Below are 14,024 nucleotides of genomic sequence, written 5' to 3' on the forward strand. Positions count from 1 at the left end.
ACCAGCAGTGCCGAGATTGTAATTGCGATGAATCCGTTTCTTATTTTCAGTATTTAAAGCTCTGCCAGGACGTGCATCGCTCTGCCCCTTTATCAGCCTTCTCCGTTTTCCTCCTGAAGGATTATAGACGCATCTGATTGTGTTTGTCTGCTCCTTTACCTGGACAGTGAAAAGGGAGTGAAAAGGTATGCTAAGTAAAGGTAGCCCAGTGCCGAGGAAAACCAGAGGGCTCGTTCTCAAGGGAGTGGTTAATAACCCGTTCACTTTCTGATCTCATCAGCGCCCGCTGGGACCCTGGTGCCACGGTTTACTCCAGGCAGTCTGGCAAACTCTTTGGTTGCCCACTTTGAAGACTTTTAAGCATATTTTGTATTTCTGCACATTCAGTAAGCACACAGATTACCCTAGTAATGCTTTCCTCCTTTTTTGGTAGCTGGAAGTGATGCTAGGATTAAAGAGGACAGAGAAAAAGTAATGGTAGATTTCAAATAAGTATGGAAAGATCATTTCCACAGACAGCAGGACCTCTTCATGGGCATGCCCACCTCTTTGTCTTAAGAAGAGCTTTTGCAGGTGAGAATGTTGTCGATGTCATTTGAAAATCCTAAGCACAATTTTTTGAATAAATATTTAACAAAGCAATAGAAAGTTACAGTTTTTTGCTTACAGTGTTATCGCAGAAGGGACTCTTCTAAAAAACTTTCTACTTGTTATAAGTAAGGATAATAGAAGAGATTAATTTTAGTGTTAAATTTGCACCCAGCTTCTTCTTAATTATTCTAATACATTTTTAGATTTATTTATGTTTATATACATCCAGTCAATGTGAAGTAAATAAAGACAATTGATTTTTGTAATGATTGTCAGAAGTATAGCAAAAATAGGTAACTAGTGGCATTAAGGACTTGTAATACATGAATGCTAGTCCTGTCTCTTAGTATCTTGCTTGTATCACTAGATTATAGCAGACTGCTGGTTCACACGTAAAGTATACTCTGCTTTGAGTTTTTGGAGAAAGCCAAACAAATATCCCCAATATTTGCTCTTTCTACTCAATACTGCTGCTTCTAACAGAACTCCTGTTCCCCATCCCTTCCCCAAGGTTCTCTTTCTGGGAAGAACTGTCCGACCCTCGCTCCCGCCTCCAGGTTCCACTGTTCTGTCTCCTCCCTGAGAGGCACCTCCTACCACCCCACCCTTCTTTCAGGAGAAGAAGTGAGACAACAGAGGGGACTGAGCAGGTGCAGGTATCATTTGTCACAGTTTAGCAAGAAGGTCATTCTCAATATTTTTTGCTGATGTCTTATGTACTGAAACAATTATAGAAGGTAAATGGGGCTGAAAGCTCCCCATTTTTTATTCTTCTTTTACTTAAATGTCTCAGAGCCATTGATACTGACTTCCACATGTCATTGATTAAGATCAGCCTCTATACCATCAATTAGGAAACCTCTGAATGAGAACCGAATCACATCAGCAACAGAAGCTGCTTTTAACTTTAACTTAATTTAGGTTTCAGTTCCATGCTTGCTCCCTCTCGCTCTCCCACCCCCACTCTCGTTTGTGCATGTGTGTCTTTCTCTGTCTTCTCTTTTCTCTCCCCTTCCACGCTTTATTCCCCCTTTCTCTTCTTGTCTCCTTTCCTCTTTTTTTTTCTCTTCTCTTTCCCCCTCCTCTCTCTTCCCCTATCCCCACACTCTCCAACAATGTTGGCAGAAAGGTTTTGTCCTGTGGATGATACATTGTATTTTCAATACAGTTCTCTGTGGTGGGGTGGGGCCGGGGAGGCTACATTATATAGACTCAGGGACAACATTGTTCCCACAGTAAGAGCTTTTGTTTCCAGCCTGATGGGTCGGCCAAAGACCCCCACTCCCATTTCTTTGGCTATATCTTCTTCCTCCTCCATGAATGTCTATAGAGAAAGAAATGAGATTGATGTGAAGATTAGACTTCTGGTACTTTATCTGCAGGCTACAGCAGGAAATTTTACTATAAACCCTGTTTGGTGGCTTATTTGGAAGAAAGATAAAAGGTTTCTTTCATTTGAAAGTGTTTTCTTCTATAGTCTCACAGGACTTTGTAAATTAATTCTTACAACATTTACATTGTTGTGCTATGACTTGTTTCTTTCTCCCTTATTCCCTCATGAGCACCTAGAGAGACAGGGATCATGTCTGTCTGCTTTTTTTTTTTTTTTGGAATTGAAGTATAATCAGTTACAATGTGTCAATTTCTGGCGTACAGCATGATGTTTCAGTCATACATATACACGCATATGTTCCTTTTCATGGTCTTTTTCGTTATAGGTTACTATAAGATATTGAATATAGTTCCCTGTGCTATACAGAAGAAATTTGTTTTTAATCTATTTTATTTATAGAAGTTAGTATTTTCAAATCTCGAACTACCAATTTATCCCTTCCCATCCACTCCATTTCCCCCCAGTAACTATAAGTTTGTTTACTATGTCTGTGAGTCTCTTTCTGTTTTGTATGTAAGTTTTGTATGTCTTCCCCCCCCCTTTTTTTTTTAATTCCACATATGAGTGATACCATATGGTATTTTTCTTTCTCTTTCTGGCTTCACTTAAAATGATGATCTCCAGATCCATCCATGTTGCTGCAAATGGCATTATTTTCTTCTTTTTTCTGGCTTATGTCTTACTCATTTCTGAATGCCCTGCCTCCCACAGTTACTAGCACATAGGTCTATGCCCCCCAAAATTTTTATTAAGTACATTATAATAAAGCTGTTGAATACAATGCAACTGTTACAGAGAATGAGAAAGAACTGTATTTACATATAGGAATTATGTGTATTTACATACACTGAATGGAAAAATAAAGCTGTGAATCAAGCATAGAGTCTCATTTTTTACAGATATAATTATGCCCCAGAACATAACCCAGAAGCATGCACATCACCTCCTTAACCAGAGTTACCTCTGGAAAGTGACATCTGGGGAGACAGGGAAGGTCCTTGAGGAGGAAGAAGAAACTACTTCATACTCTCTAACTTGGTAGAATTTTGTTTTCTACAGCATAAAATGAAGCTGACCAATATCATCTTAGTTGGATAGACAGTGTTCCCCGTCCAGACTTCCCAGGAGAAGTGCTTATCTTCCTGTCCTCTACCTGTCATCTCATCCTTTCACCTCGGCTTTTACAGCCACCTTCTATGTTCCTCTGTGCTTACCATTGCCAGTTATGCCTTCCTATCATTTCAGGTTTCCTCCTTCCATCTTCTCCTTCCCTACACCTCCCACCAGCCTGTTCACAGGTGGATGCATGGATGGATGCATAGATTTTGATGGATAAATGCATGGATGCATGAATGAATGGTTGCATGCATGCATGGACTGGTGGGTAGATGCATGCATGGATGGATGAACAGATCAATCAAAAGATCCTTCCTGATCTTATATCTCTTCCAGTTACTGCCCTACCAGCCTCCTTCCTTCCTAACCAAACATCTCATAATGTATGCTCCTCTGTTACTCCACTTCCAAATCAGTCTACAACTCTCTCTAGTCACTGGACTCAGGACACCATTATTCCCTAAATTTCCCTGAGACTGTTTCTGAAAGAGGTAGGAAGCACATATCTGGCTCTGTACGCCAAGACCCTGGGAGCCAGATGAAGCCACTGCTCCCACTTAGGGATGCAGTCAGTGTGGGCGGAGTTCTGTGCTGCCCAAGGCCTTGAGGCTCTGAATTTGCCTTGCTACTCTCCTTCTCAAGGGCTGTTTGGTGTTCTCCCTGCAACCTGGGAGCCTCCCTGGAGGTGCCATGGCCTGCTGACCCCCTGCAAGGCTGCAGTTTGCTAGCACTGAGATACTCTGAAGCTACTTTCTCATGGCCAGGAGGTGGACACGCACCTGGGCCCTTAAGACAGGAGAACATTTTGGCCCCAAGCTTCTGTCAGTGGTGTGTAAGATGGAGCCCAAAGCTGTACAGTCTAGCTCCCAAAGAGCTCTCTGAGCAAATTGCTCTGTTTTTCTTCCCAGATCCTATGCGGGACAGATCCCTCCTTGGGGATGTCTTATAGTCACCCAGAGTTCACGCGTGTAAAGCCAGTGCACTGTCTTTACCCTCATACCCCCTCAATCTCTTCAGTCACCTCAAAAATGGAAAGAGAAAGTGCACAAGGGGGACTCCAGCAGGGGCCTGTGACTCTGAACCCACTGCATCCCTCTGAGGTCCCCTAAGGGCACCATTTGTGCAGAGGGCAACAGCTGGAAAGTACAACTCATATTTCTTCTCGGAGCTTCCTCTCACAAGAGTACCATGAGCGGACCTGTGCCCCTGAAGACTCACCATGTAGATGAGTGAGGCCAAAAGACATGCCTTGTCTCCTTCTGACCACAAGTCTCCAGAGGTGTCCTTCAGCATTTGATCTGAGCGTGAGGCAGCCCAGTGCCGGAGGTCCCAGCCAGCCAGAAAGGCCCAGAACCGCCCTGCCGAGGCCTCTGAGGGTTGGGTTAGTTTTGCCTCACCAGCCACGTGGGAAAGAAACTCAGAAGGAAAGCTGAAGGCTGGCTGAGCCTTCTCCCCAGAGGGAGCACCCAGCTCTCTCCCTGCGGCAGCCAAAGGGATAAGGAGACGAGGGATTGGAAATGTCCCTGCTAGGAGCGAGAACAGCACCCCTCCTCCTCGGAGTGGAAGGAGAGGGCAGACTCCCTCCTCCCGAAAGCTGTCCCCCTTGACTGGCTCCTTTCTCTCGTCCTCCACGTCGAATTAAACACCGCTCCTCCCCATGGAACTCGCGGAGCACGGGGTCTGGTCTTACCTGCACTGCTGCCCCGTCTAACTGGCCTCCCCAGGGCAGCTTTGTAGCTTCTCTTCTGTTCTTCTCTGATGCTCAGATGATCTTTGGTCTCATGACCTCCTTCAGTGGGTGCCTCCGCCTGCAGAGCATAGACGGTCCTCCATGATCAGGCCTGTCCTGACTCCAGCCACATCTCACGGTGCCGCCCCACTGCCAGGGTCTGTGCGCACGCTCCCTCAGCCCAGCTCAGCCCCTTCTAGAGTGCTGACTGTCACCTTGTATCTCATCACCCTGTGCCCAGTGCTCTTATCTGTCTTCCTGGATGTTGTGCCTCCCTCCTACTCCTTTCTCTCTATTCTGACTCTTGGTCAACCTTAAAGATTCAGCTCCACCATCACCTCTATAAGACCTGTCCCCGCCCTGGAATTGCCCACATCCTTCTCTACCCCCTCTCTCCCGTGTGCTGAATGTTTACTTATCAGTCATGCTGGCTGAACACTGTATTGTACTTATTTGTTTATACTTGTCTTTCAACTACACAGGGAGCTCCTTGGGGGAAGGGGTCATGTTTTATTCATTTTTTAAATTCCTAGCTTGTAAAACAGAACTTGGCACACGTTCTTATGACCTCAGAAAGAGAAGGGAAGGAAGGTTTGTGTGAATGAATGTGAATGTGCGTTTAAACTGTAAATTGATACACAAGTGCAAGTTATTTCAGGATCAATGGCATCCCAGTGTAATACATGAAATTTGGAGGCAAGTTTTAGATAAACAGATGACTACTTTCTAGAAAAGGTGGAGGGATTGGAGAAATAGAAAAAGATACATCTCCAAAATAAAGATGCAAAACCCTCCACCGGAGTTATATCAAAGGGCTTGGAGTCTGGAGGTGCTAACACAAGAACTAGTTCAAAAAGAGTAAGCCATCAAACCACAAGGTAGAATTTTGAAATGTGAGCAAGAGGATTTAGGAACGGAACCTGTTTTCATTTTGTTTCTCCAACATCTAACTATCCTCCAGAGAGTGAAAGAGTAGGAAAAATATAAAATATTTGTTAACTTTACAGTTCTAAGTAAATCTCTTTTCTTATGGTTCAGTCTTCACAGGTTATAATTTTTAAACATTTTAAATGTTATTTTAGAGGGAAAAGGGAGGTAGGGGCAGGGGCATTAGCTCGATTCTTTCAGGGCATCTTAAGGAAATGAAGCAAGCCCCCAAGGACGTTGAGTTTGAATTCTGTCCCAGTTCAGCGTCCTTTCTCCAGCGTCTCTGCTGGACGCTTGTCTAGACCAGGCTTCTCAGACAGTCCGTGGTGAGGGACCAGTGTGTGTGTGTGTGTGTGTGTGTGTGTGTTCTGATCGTCACACACTGACACTTCTGTAAAACAGCACCAATAAATGAATTACTAGAAAAAACAAAACAGAGGAAATCAGACATGCAAAATACAAGCCCAAATTGTATATCCTTCTGTCAAAATGCTGGAAAGGTTTCTACATGCTTACTCTCGAGTTCTGCACTTATCTGGTTGTCCATCAATAGCAAACAGTTTGCAAACTGGCTCCTGTCCATTTACCACACTTCAAATAGCAGTGAGTTCAACTTTACTTGGATATTTTCAGTGATAGACGTTGCAGGAATAAAAAGGTTATTGAGGAGAGGGCACACTTGTATAAATCTTACAGTGGTGGAGCTGTTAAGGACATACATTGATTAGAAACATACTTTAGGCAAAATTGATAGTAAGATAATAAAAATTTTCAAACAGTGTGAAGCTCTTTTTTGTGTATGTGTCTCCCCACCCCCCAGTGCTTCTCAAAATAGAGTGAATTTTTGATCCTCTTGGAGAGCAATTGTTTTCAGGGCAAAAGTTTTAAATTGACCCTTTATGATTAACTGGAGCCAAAGGTGCTGACATCAAGCCAATAAAATTAATAAGCAGCGTGACAGGCTCTAATAAATTTCCTTGGTGCCTTTACTCTGTCATTTGAGCACAGAATGAACTATTATTATCCCCATGCTTCAAACCTCTCATTTTGGCTTCAGATGATTACAGCTGGTAAGGCAGCGCATGCTACAGTAGTTTTCAGTAACTGGTTTAGGGTTAAAGTATCATATTTAAAAGACTTAATTATGATCAGTGGGGGAAACACGCAGAGGCCGTGTGACTTTGATCTGTTTTCTAGAGTGGCCTGCAAAAATTGGGGCTGCTAACAATCTGTTTTCTCAACCATTTCTGAAAATAAGCAGCTTTTAAAATCTAGTTTCTCTGCCACGGACTCTGGGGTTTTGAAACTCTTTCATTTGGAGACGGGCCATCATCTGCTGGAAGTGGGCCATGGTTCTTTGTCTCTCACCCCAGATGAAATTCTTCAACCCCTTTAACTCAATCTTTCCCTGACTTGAAGAATTTAGTATCAGGTTTCTGCAAATGAACCAGCTTCACACTTGAAGTGAGGAAACGGGATTCTTCCTTTTCTCCTTGAACCCCGCTGCCCCTGCCCGCCCGGTGAATCTGGCAGGCGCAGACCATCTCTGTCCCCACCTTTGTGCTGCTGTTTGGTGTGGAGCATGCCTGCTGGTATCCTTCTGTTTTACTTTTAAATTTCATTCCCATCTAGAACCTTCTGTTTCACTGTCTTAATTTTGCATATGTGTCCTTTTAAAATGTTGATCCAAGTATTTTTTTTAAATAATTGCCTTTATTATTGTTTTGTTTCATTTTTTTTGGAGGGGGGAGATAATTAGGTTTACTTATTTATTTTAGAGGAGGTACTGGGGATTGAACCTAGGACCTCATGCATGGTAAGCGTGTGCTCTACCACTTGAGATATACCCTCCCCCCGATCCAAGTATTAACTATCAAACATAAGCATTCAATGCGATTAAATGTTAGCCCATCTTTTTGCGACGTGTGTAATTTTACGAAACTGTCAATGAATACATTTGTTCTTCTGCGGAGCAGTGAATTAGGTTTGCACTTGTCGTTCAGAACGCTCTCTTAGTTCATTTCTAGCCTTCTTCAGCATTTCTTACTTGGGCATTCTCTCTCCATCCTGTGCACATACGCGCCTTTTAATTATTCCATTCATAAAAGCAAGGAGGCTCGGTCTTGCTTCTGTGGGTTTTAACGGCAATTACTCTTAAAGCTCGTGAGTTTAATTTCTTATTGCAAGACCACTTTCTCAAGGAGGAAAGATGTTACCACCAAGCTGGTTAAAACATAAAAAGGCTCGTGAACATTGGTTCCTGCAGAACAGTGGCTTTCGCGTTAAAGAACCAGAATGGTAGGTTACCCGATGCGCTCTGTGAAACGAGCTACTGAGAAAGTTACTGACGAAGCCCTGCCTGGGTTTCATTTGAGGACCACGAAGGGCATACGAGGATGACTGTGGCTTATGAGAGATGAAAGAAACAATTATCTGATGGTTCTCGCATTTCAGCTTCTCCTTTCACTAGTTGCGCCTAAATGCTGTTGTGTTGGCGACTGGACGTTGGAATGCGGTTGGAGTGCTGGGGTTTTCACGGTCTGGCAGACTTGTCACGGGGTTACTTCCCCAGACGCTGCAGAACTCCAGGGACATTTGGTAGAGGGCCATACTACGCTGTTCAGCCCAGGCTGGGGGCTGTATTTATTTTTTATTTTACGTTATTTCAGCTGTTTTCACTTTTTTCTTTATTGTTTTCTTGCCTCCTGCAGAGTTCTTTCCAAGCATCACTTGGGAGGAGGGGGCGCACTTGGTTATAGACTCAGCACACAGCGCTGCGGAGAGCAGTTTCCCATCTCAGCAGTCCGAATAGCTTCTAAACCACAGACATTTAACCCACTGTGGGCCTGAGCCCGCGTTAGCTACGTTGGGAGCCGTTTCCATGTTAAAACATATGAGATCATTTGAAAGTTTTCCCTGGCTCCTTAACAAAGCCTATGAGATAGCATAAGTGAGTTACATGCTTATTTTATTTTAAAAAGTGTCTTTTTTTTAATAAACTGGTATTTGAGGATGAATTTAGTTCTGTTCTTTCACAACTGATAGCTTTCTGACTTAAAAGTTATGTTTAAAACAACTCTATCACATGTCAGATTTTTTTCTTTCTGGTTTCCTACTCTATGAGTTTTGAAGTATGTTTTTATCACATAAGTCCTTTAAGGAAACCGCAAACAATGTTGTTGTGCCAAAATTCACTTTATCGGTTAACTGTGGTCATTAAATGATCCATCTGGGGAAGCTCTAATACATTGGGGTGTAGATATGTGAATATAGACTACACTCTTTCCCTTTGCTCCAGTTCCTTGTGTTATAAATGCAGGAGTATTGTCATTAGTAATAGACTTTGTATTCTCATAGTAGAGTCAATGAGCACATTGGTGCAGTGATTTCTTGAAGCTGATGTGGCAGATTCATCTTACGCAACTAAAGATGACTTGGCAAAGGACAGGCATTAAAACATCCTTCTCATTGATTTCACAGGATTACCTTGACTGCATCAGGGACCAAACAAAGCTTCCTCTGGGGACGGAAGAAAGATTGGCCCTTTTTGGAAACATACAGGATATCTACCACTTTAATAGGTAAGTTAATACTCAAAAGATTATTCTCACATAAGAACATGATTAATTTCTCTTAAGTGAACGCAGCCAAAGAAAAGATTACCTGGAGTCCCTGATTTCACTGTATAAATTTTTGTGGGCTATCATGCCGTGAAGTCTTCTACCTGGAAACATCCCTGCTTGTGTATGAGTCTCACATTTATTCAAAGTCCCACCTCACTCCATCCTCCTGGCTCAGAGAAGAGACCTTTCTGCCCTGACAGAGCAGCGACATCTTCCTTCCGTAACACAACATGAACATCCAAAAATATATGCTGGCTGGGGTTCCCAGCATCCCCACCTCTGCTGGATTTTCTAAAAATTTTCTTCTGCCCAGGGAGTGGGCAGGAGAGAGTCAACTCACAGTAAATACTGTAAGTCATAACAGATATTAATTCTGATTAATTAATAATCAAAATTTGCAGTGCTTAATTTAATTGAAACATGTATCGAGTACCTGTTGGGTCGCAGGCACTGGGCTTATTAGAAAATCACAATAGTAAACAAGACAGACAGGGAGCTGAAGGGGGTGGGGCAAGCAAATCAATTACAATATATTGTGACAGTTCTTGGAAGACCAAGTAGTAGGCAGGTTAAGAGCACAGACTGGTTTCCAACACAGCTGGGTTTGCATCCCAGCTGAACCATGTATGTATTCTTTGGGGAGTTTTAAACAGAATACAGGTCATCCCTGACTTACAATGGTTCAACTTGTGATTTTTTTTTTTTTTGACTTTACGATGGTGCAAAAGCAAGATGCATTCAGTAGAAACCGTACTTCAGGTTTTGAATTTTGACCTTTCCCTAGTGATGAGCCGCAGCTGCCAGTCAGCCACACCATCACGTCTCCAGGGTAAACAACCAACACACTTACAGCCATTCTTTTTCTCAATTGCAGTCCAGTGTTCAAATAAGTTACCTGAGATATTCTAAGAGAGGCTTTGTGTGAGATGATTTTGCCCAACTTTAGGCTACTGTAAGTGTTCAGAACACATAGGCTAAGCTTTCATGTTCAGTAGGTTAAGTGTATTTTAATGCATTTTGGGTTATGCTATTTTCAACTTACAATGGGTTTGGGGGGACATAACCCCACCATAAGTGGAGAAAGGTCTGTAGAATAGCTCACTCCCTCACTTCAAGTCTTTGTTCAAATCTTCCTTTCACAATAACATTTACCTGCTTATTTTTTCCTTTTCCCCTGGCACTTAGCAATTTCTAACATACTCTGTGATTGACTTTCGTGTTACACCTGTTGTTTCTTCCCTCCCTGCCCTCACAGAACACTCCCCAAGGGCAGGGATCTGCCTGTTTTATTACTGTTCAACAGCCTAAAATAGGGCCTGGCCCATAGGACCCTCCAAACTTCTACAATGCCCTATCACTGTGGGACTCAACCGTAGTGCAGATCATAAGCCCTCCCCCTCTTTGCTCACTGAAGTTGGTATTGAGGGAAGGATCCACATCTCCTTTGCCATCCCTAACATCCGTGTGGGTCCCCAACTCCTAGCGCAAGCCTGGCCTCTGGGAGACGTGTGTTAAATTACATCAATTCATCCTGTAATTTTGAAAGCCTAGGATATGAACAGAGTCAGTGTTGCAATATCTCTTTCATTTGACCCAGCAGACTTTGAAAGCCAATTTACATGTTCTAAGACCGTGGTTCTCAACCCGGGCTACACCCTGGAGTCACCTGGGAAGCATTGCTTTGCTTTTTTAATATGATGAACCCTACCCCCAGAAGTTCTGATTAGTTGGTCTGAGGTGGGGCCCAGATGTTGGTGATGGTTGAAAATGCTGTCTAGATAAAATAAGTACAATAATGAGAAAATAGAGAAAGGGCATAACAAATTGGATTAGGGGATTTAGAGTCTGCGTGTTCATTGGTGACGTGCTGGTGTTAGAGCAGGCTTCCCTTTGGCGGTTGCTGAGGGTAAAATCCCGGAGTCCCCAGGTGGCTTCCACGCCCAGAGCCCATCCGTGGCTCTGTAACCGGGAAGGGGGCGAGGCCTAGATGCTGGAAGTCTCTGGCCTGAGCCTTTTGCTGTTGGCTGTACGTGATTGTAATGACTGTTTGTCTAGCTTATTTCATGCCAGAGGCCTGAGAGTTTTATGTGCATGATTACTTTGTATAAGTCTGGGCTTCTCTGACTCCAAACCCCAGGCATTTGGCCACGTCCCCTCCTGCCAAAGGAGAGCCCTGCTTCGTTGGTCATGGTCTATGATATTGCGACTTAGTCCAGGAAAGGTTTTCTACTCCCTGGAGTTCACATCTTCAGGTGTCACTTAATTTAAATAAAGACAAGAATGAAGTATCCCCCAAGGTCAACTAGAAGGGGCCTTGGCAGTGGAGCCCAGTCTGGAAAAGCTGGGAGACTGAGAAGACCTTAATGTGCCTGCGTCGGCTCTCTACGTTGATGCTCCTTTCCTCTTTGGTGTCTGTGAATCAGAAAGTCGAATGTGCTGAAAGTAAACCTGAGTCAGGGCGATGATGATATGGGAGGCAACAGTGCATGACACAGTTCTGTGTGAGCGTGTTCACACCTCTCCCTTCAGTAGATCACACTTCTATGTCTCCTGCAGGTGCATTCTCTCATTTAATCCTCCCAACAGCTCTCTGCGGTAGCTGGAACACATAGTGTATACACATCTTATAGACCGAGGACTCAGTGTAGAGGATAGAAAGTCCTTTGCTCAAGGACATAGAGTCAGAAATCCAACGTGGCCTATTTTGAATACCTGGTTTTGTCAAATCTCAATTGGGTTTTTTTTTTTTAAATAATTTTCAAGAATATCTACCTGTTTCACTTTTACAGTTGGATTGTCTACGCTATTTTGTCCCTGTTCACTTTCATTTGCTTTCTCTTTAATCTGGAGTCTAAATTTCAAGCTTGAATATCTTTGATATTATATTTGGTTAAATAAGAGTACTAATATGGCTTTTTATGTTAATGCCTCTTATGAATCCTCTAGTCTATACCCTACATCTTTGAAATCAACTATCTGGCAAGTCTGTGGTTAAGATTTAGCTCTGTAACTTTAAAGTTTTTATTATTAGTTCAGATCCAGGTTTTCCAACAGAATATGATACCATTGTGACCAACTAAGTAAGATTTAAGTCTCTAAAGTTTAAGAGGGCAAAAAGAAAATGGCCTTATGCTGGCCTGAAAAATTCAGCTTGATCAAATTTTTGTTTTTGAGGAAATATTTCCAAACTACAGGAAAGCACAGAGTAATATGACAAATACCCATGAACCACCTCCCAGGCTATCAAAGCCTTCTTTGTGCCATATTTGCTTTAGAAATTCCTTAAAGCGTAACGGCGTTACAAATAATGCCGAGTCCCCTGATATACCCCTCCCAGGTGCATCCCACTCTGTGGAGAACGGCACGGTGATTTGCTGGTACACAGTTCTCCGGGGTGAGGACAACGGAGGGGGAATCCGGGATGTATAGTGTTTGCCAACTTCTATGGTGTAAACGATCCCATCACAGCAGATTTCAAGCTACTAACAAGACATCCCTGGACAAGGAATTAGGAAGAGATGTGCAGAACTGGCTCAGGCAAGTCAGTGTAATCTGGCTCAAAATACTACTGTACCTGTGCCTGCTACCCCAGACTTAGTATTTCATTCCCAAGTGGGATTTTTTTGCCATGACTATATATGTAAGTATTTATTTAGATTACATAGCATGTTTTCACTTATTTCAAACAGCGTAAATTGTGTCAACCTTTTACAAATTTTTTTTCACTCAACGTTGCTTTTGAGATTTATAGCTCTACTTCGTTTATTTTAACTACAACATTATATTCCATTGGGGGCTACATTACCTGGCATTTTACTGATTGCAGTACGAGTGAGCCCTTTTCTCTTATTTTTTGGCCCTCTTTGATTTCTTCTGTGAATTTCTGGTTCATATCCATTGCCCATTTCTCTGTCAAGGTGTTTCTTTTTCTTAGTGTTGTATAGGAGGAGTTCTTGGTGAATTCTGCCTGGAGATCTTTGTGGATTATGTGAGTTGCAATCGTCTCCTAGTATGAGACTTGTCTTTTAACTTTAATTATGGTTTCTTTGAAAAGAAGTTATAAAATTCATAAGTTTGACTACACTAAGTAAATGTAATTTTTATAGTATGTAGATTTTATTTGTTTAAAAAATTATCTCCTGCTCTCAGTTCATAAATATACTCTTATTTTTTTTTCCTAAAAGTCAACATTTTGCTTTTCATGTAATCTAACTAAAACTGATGGAAGTATGGTATGTGGTAGGAAATCCAAATTCTTATTTTCATTTGGCTAGCCGATGGTCCCATCAGCACTGGTTGCAAAGTACATCCTTTCCATGCTGATTTATAGTTCCACATTCCTCCCATGTGAAGTTTATCCATGTACACTGGCCTGTTTCTGGGCTCTGTGTTTTGTATCATTGTTCTCTTTGTCCATCCTTTACTCTATACCATGTTGTCTTAAATGTTAAACCCACATTGCTCTTCTTCAACATTATCTTAGCATTTCTTGACTCTTTGCTCTAAGTGATTCATTTTCTGCATTAGTTCCTCCAGTCCCATGAAGAACTCTGTTGGGACTTTCATTGGAATTACACTTAATTTATAGATTACTTTTGGCAGAATTGACATCATTGAGTCATCCATGCATAAATATATCTCATCA

The 14,024-nt window shown here is 42.4% G+C and overlaps 1 protein-coding gene across 4 annotated transcripts in view; it reads left to right on the forward strand.

The window, feature by feature from the left end:
* PLEKHG1 (pleckstrin homology and RhoGEF domain containing G1) overlaps positions 1 to 14,024 on the forward strand; it is a 211,015-nt gene that overhangs the window by 149,133 nt on the left and 47,858 nt on the right. For all 4 annotated transcript variants that reach the window (XM_072966035.1, XM_031679958.2, XM_031679961.2 and 1 more), the window contains one exon: positions 9,237 to 9,337. In XM_072966035.1, the coding sequence (XP_072822136.1) occupies positions 9,237 to 9,337 (101 nt within the window). The remainder of the gene's footprint in view (positions 1 to 9,236; positions 9,338 to 14,024) is intronic.

The sequence above is a fragment of the Vicugna pacos genome, chromosome 8, assembly GCF_048564905.1.
Source record: "Vicugna pacos chromosome 8, VicPac4, whole genome shotgun sequence".
In the NCBI taxonomy this organism is placed as follows: Eukaryota; Metazoa; Chordata; class Mammalia; order Artiodactyla; family Camelidae; genus Vicugna; species Vicugna pacos.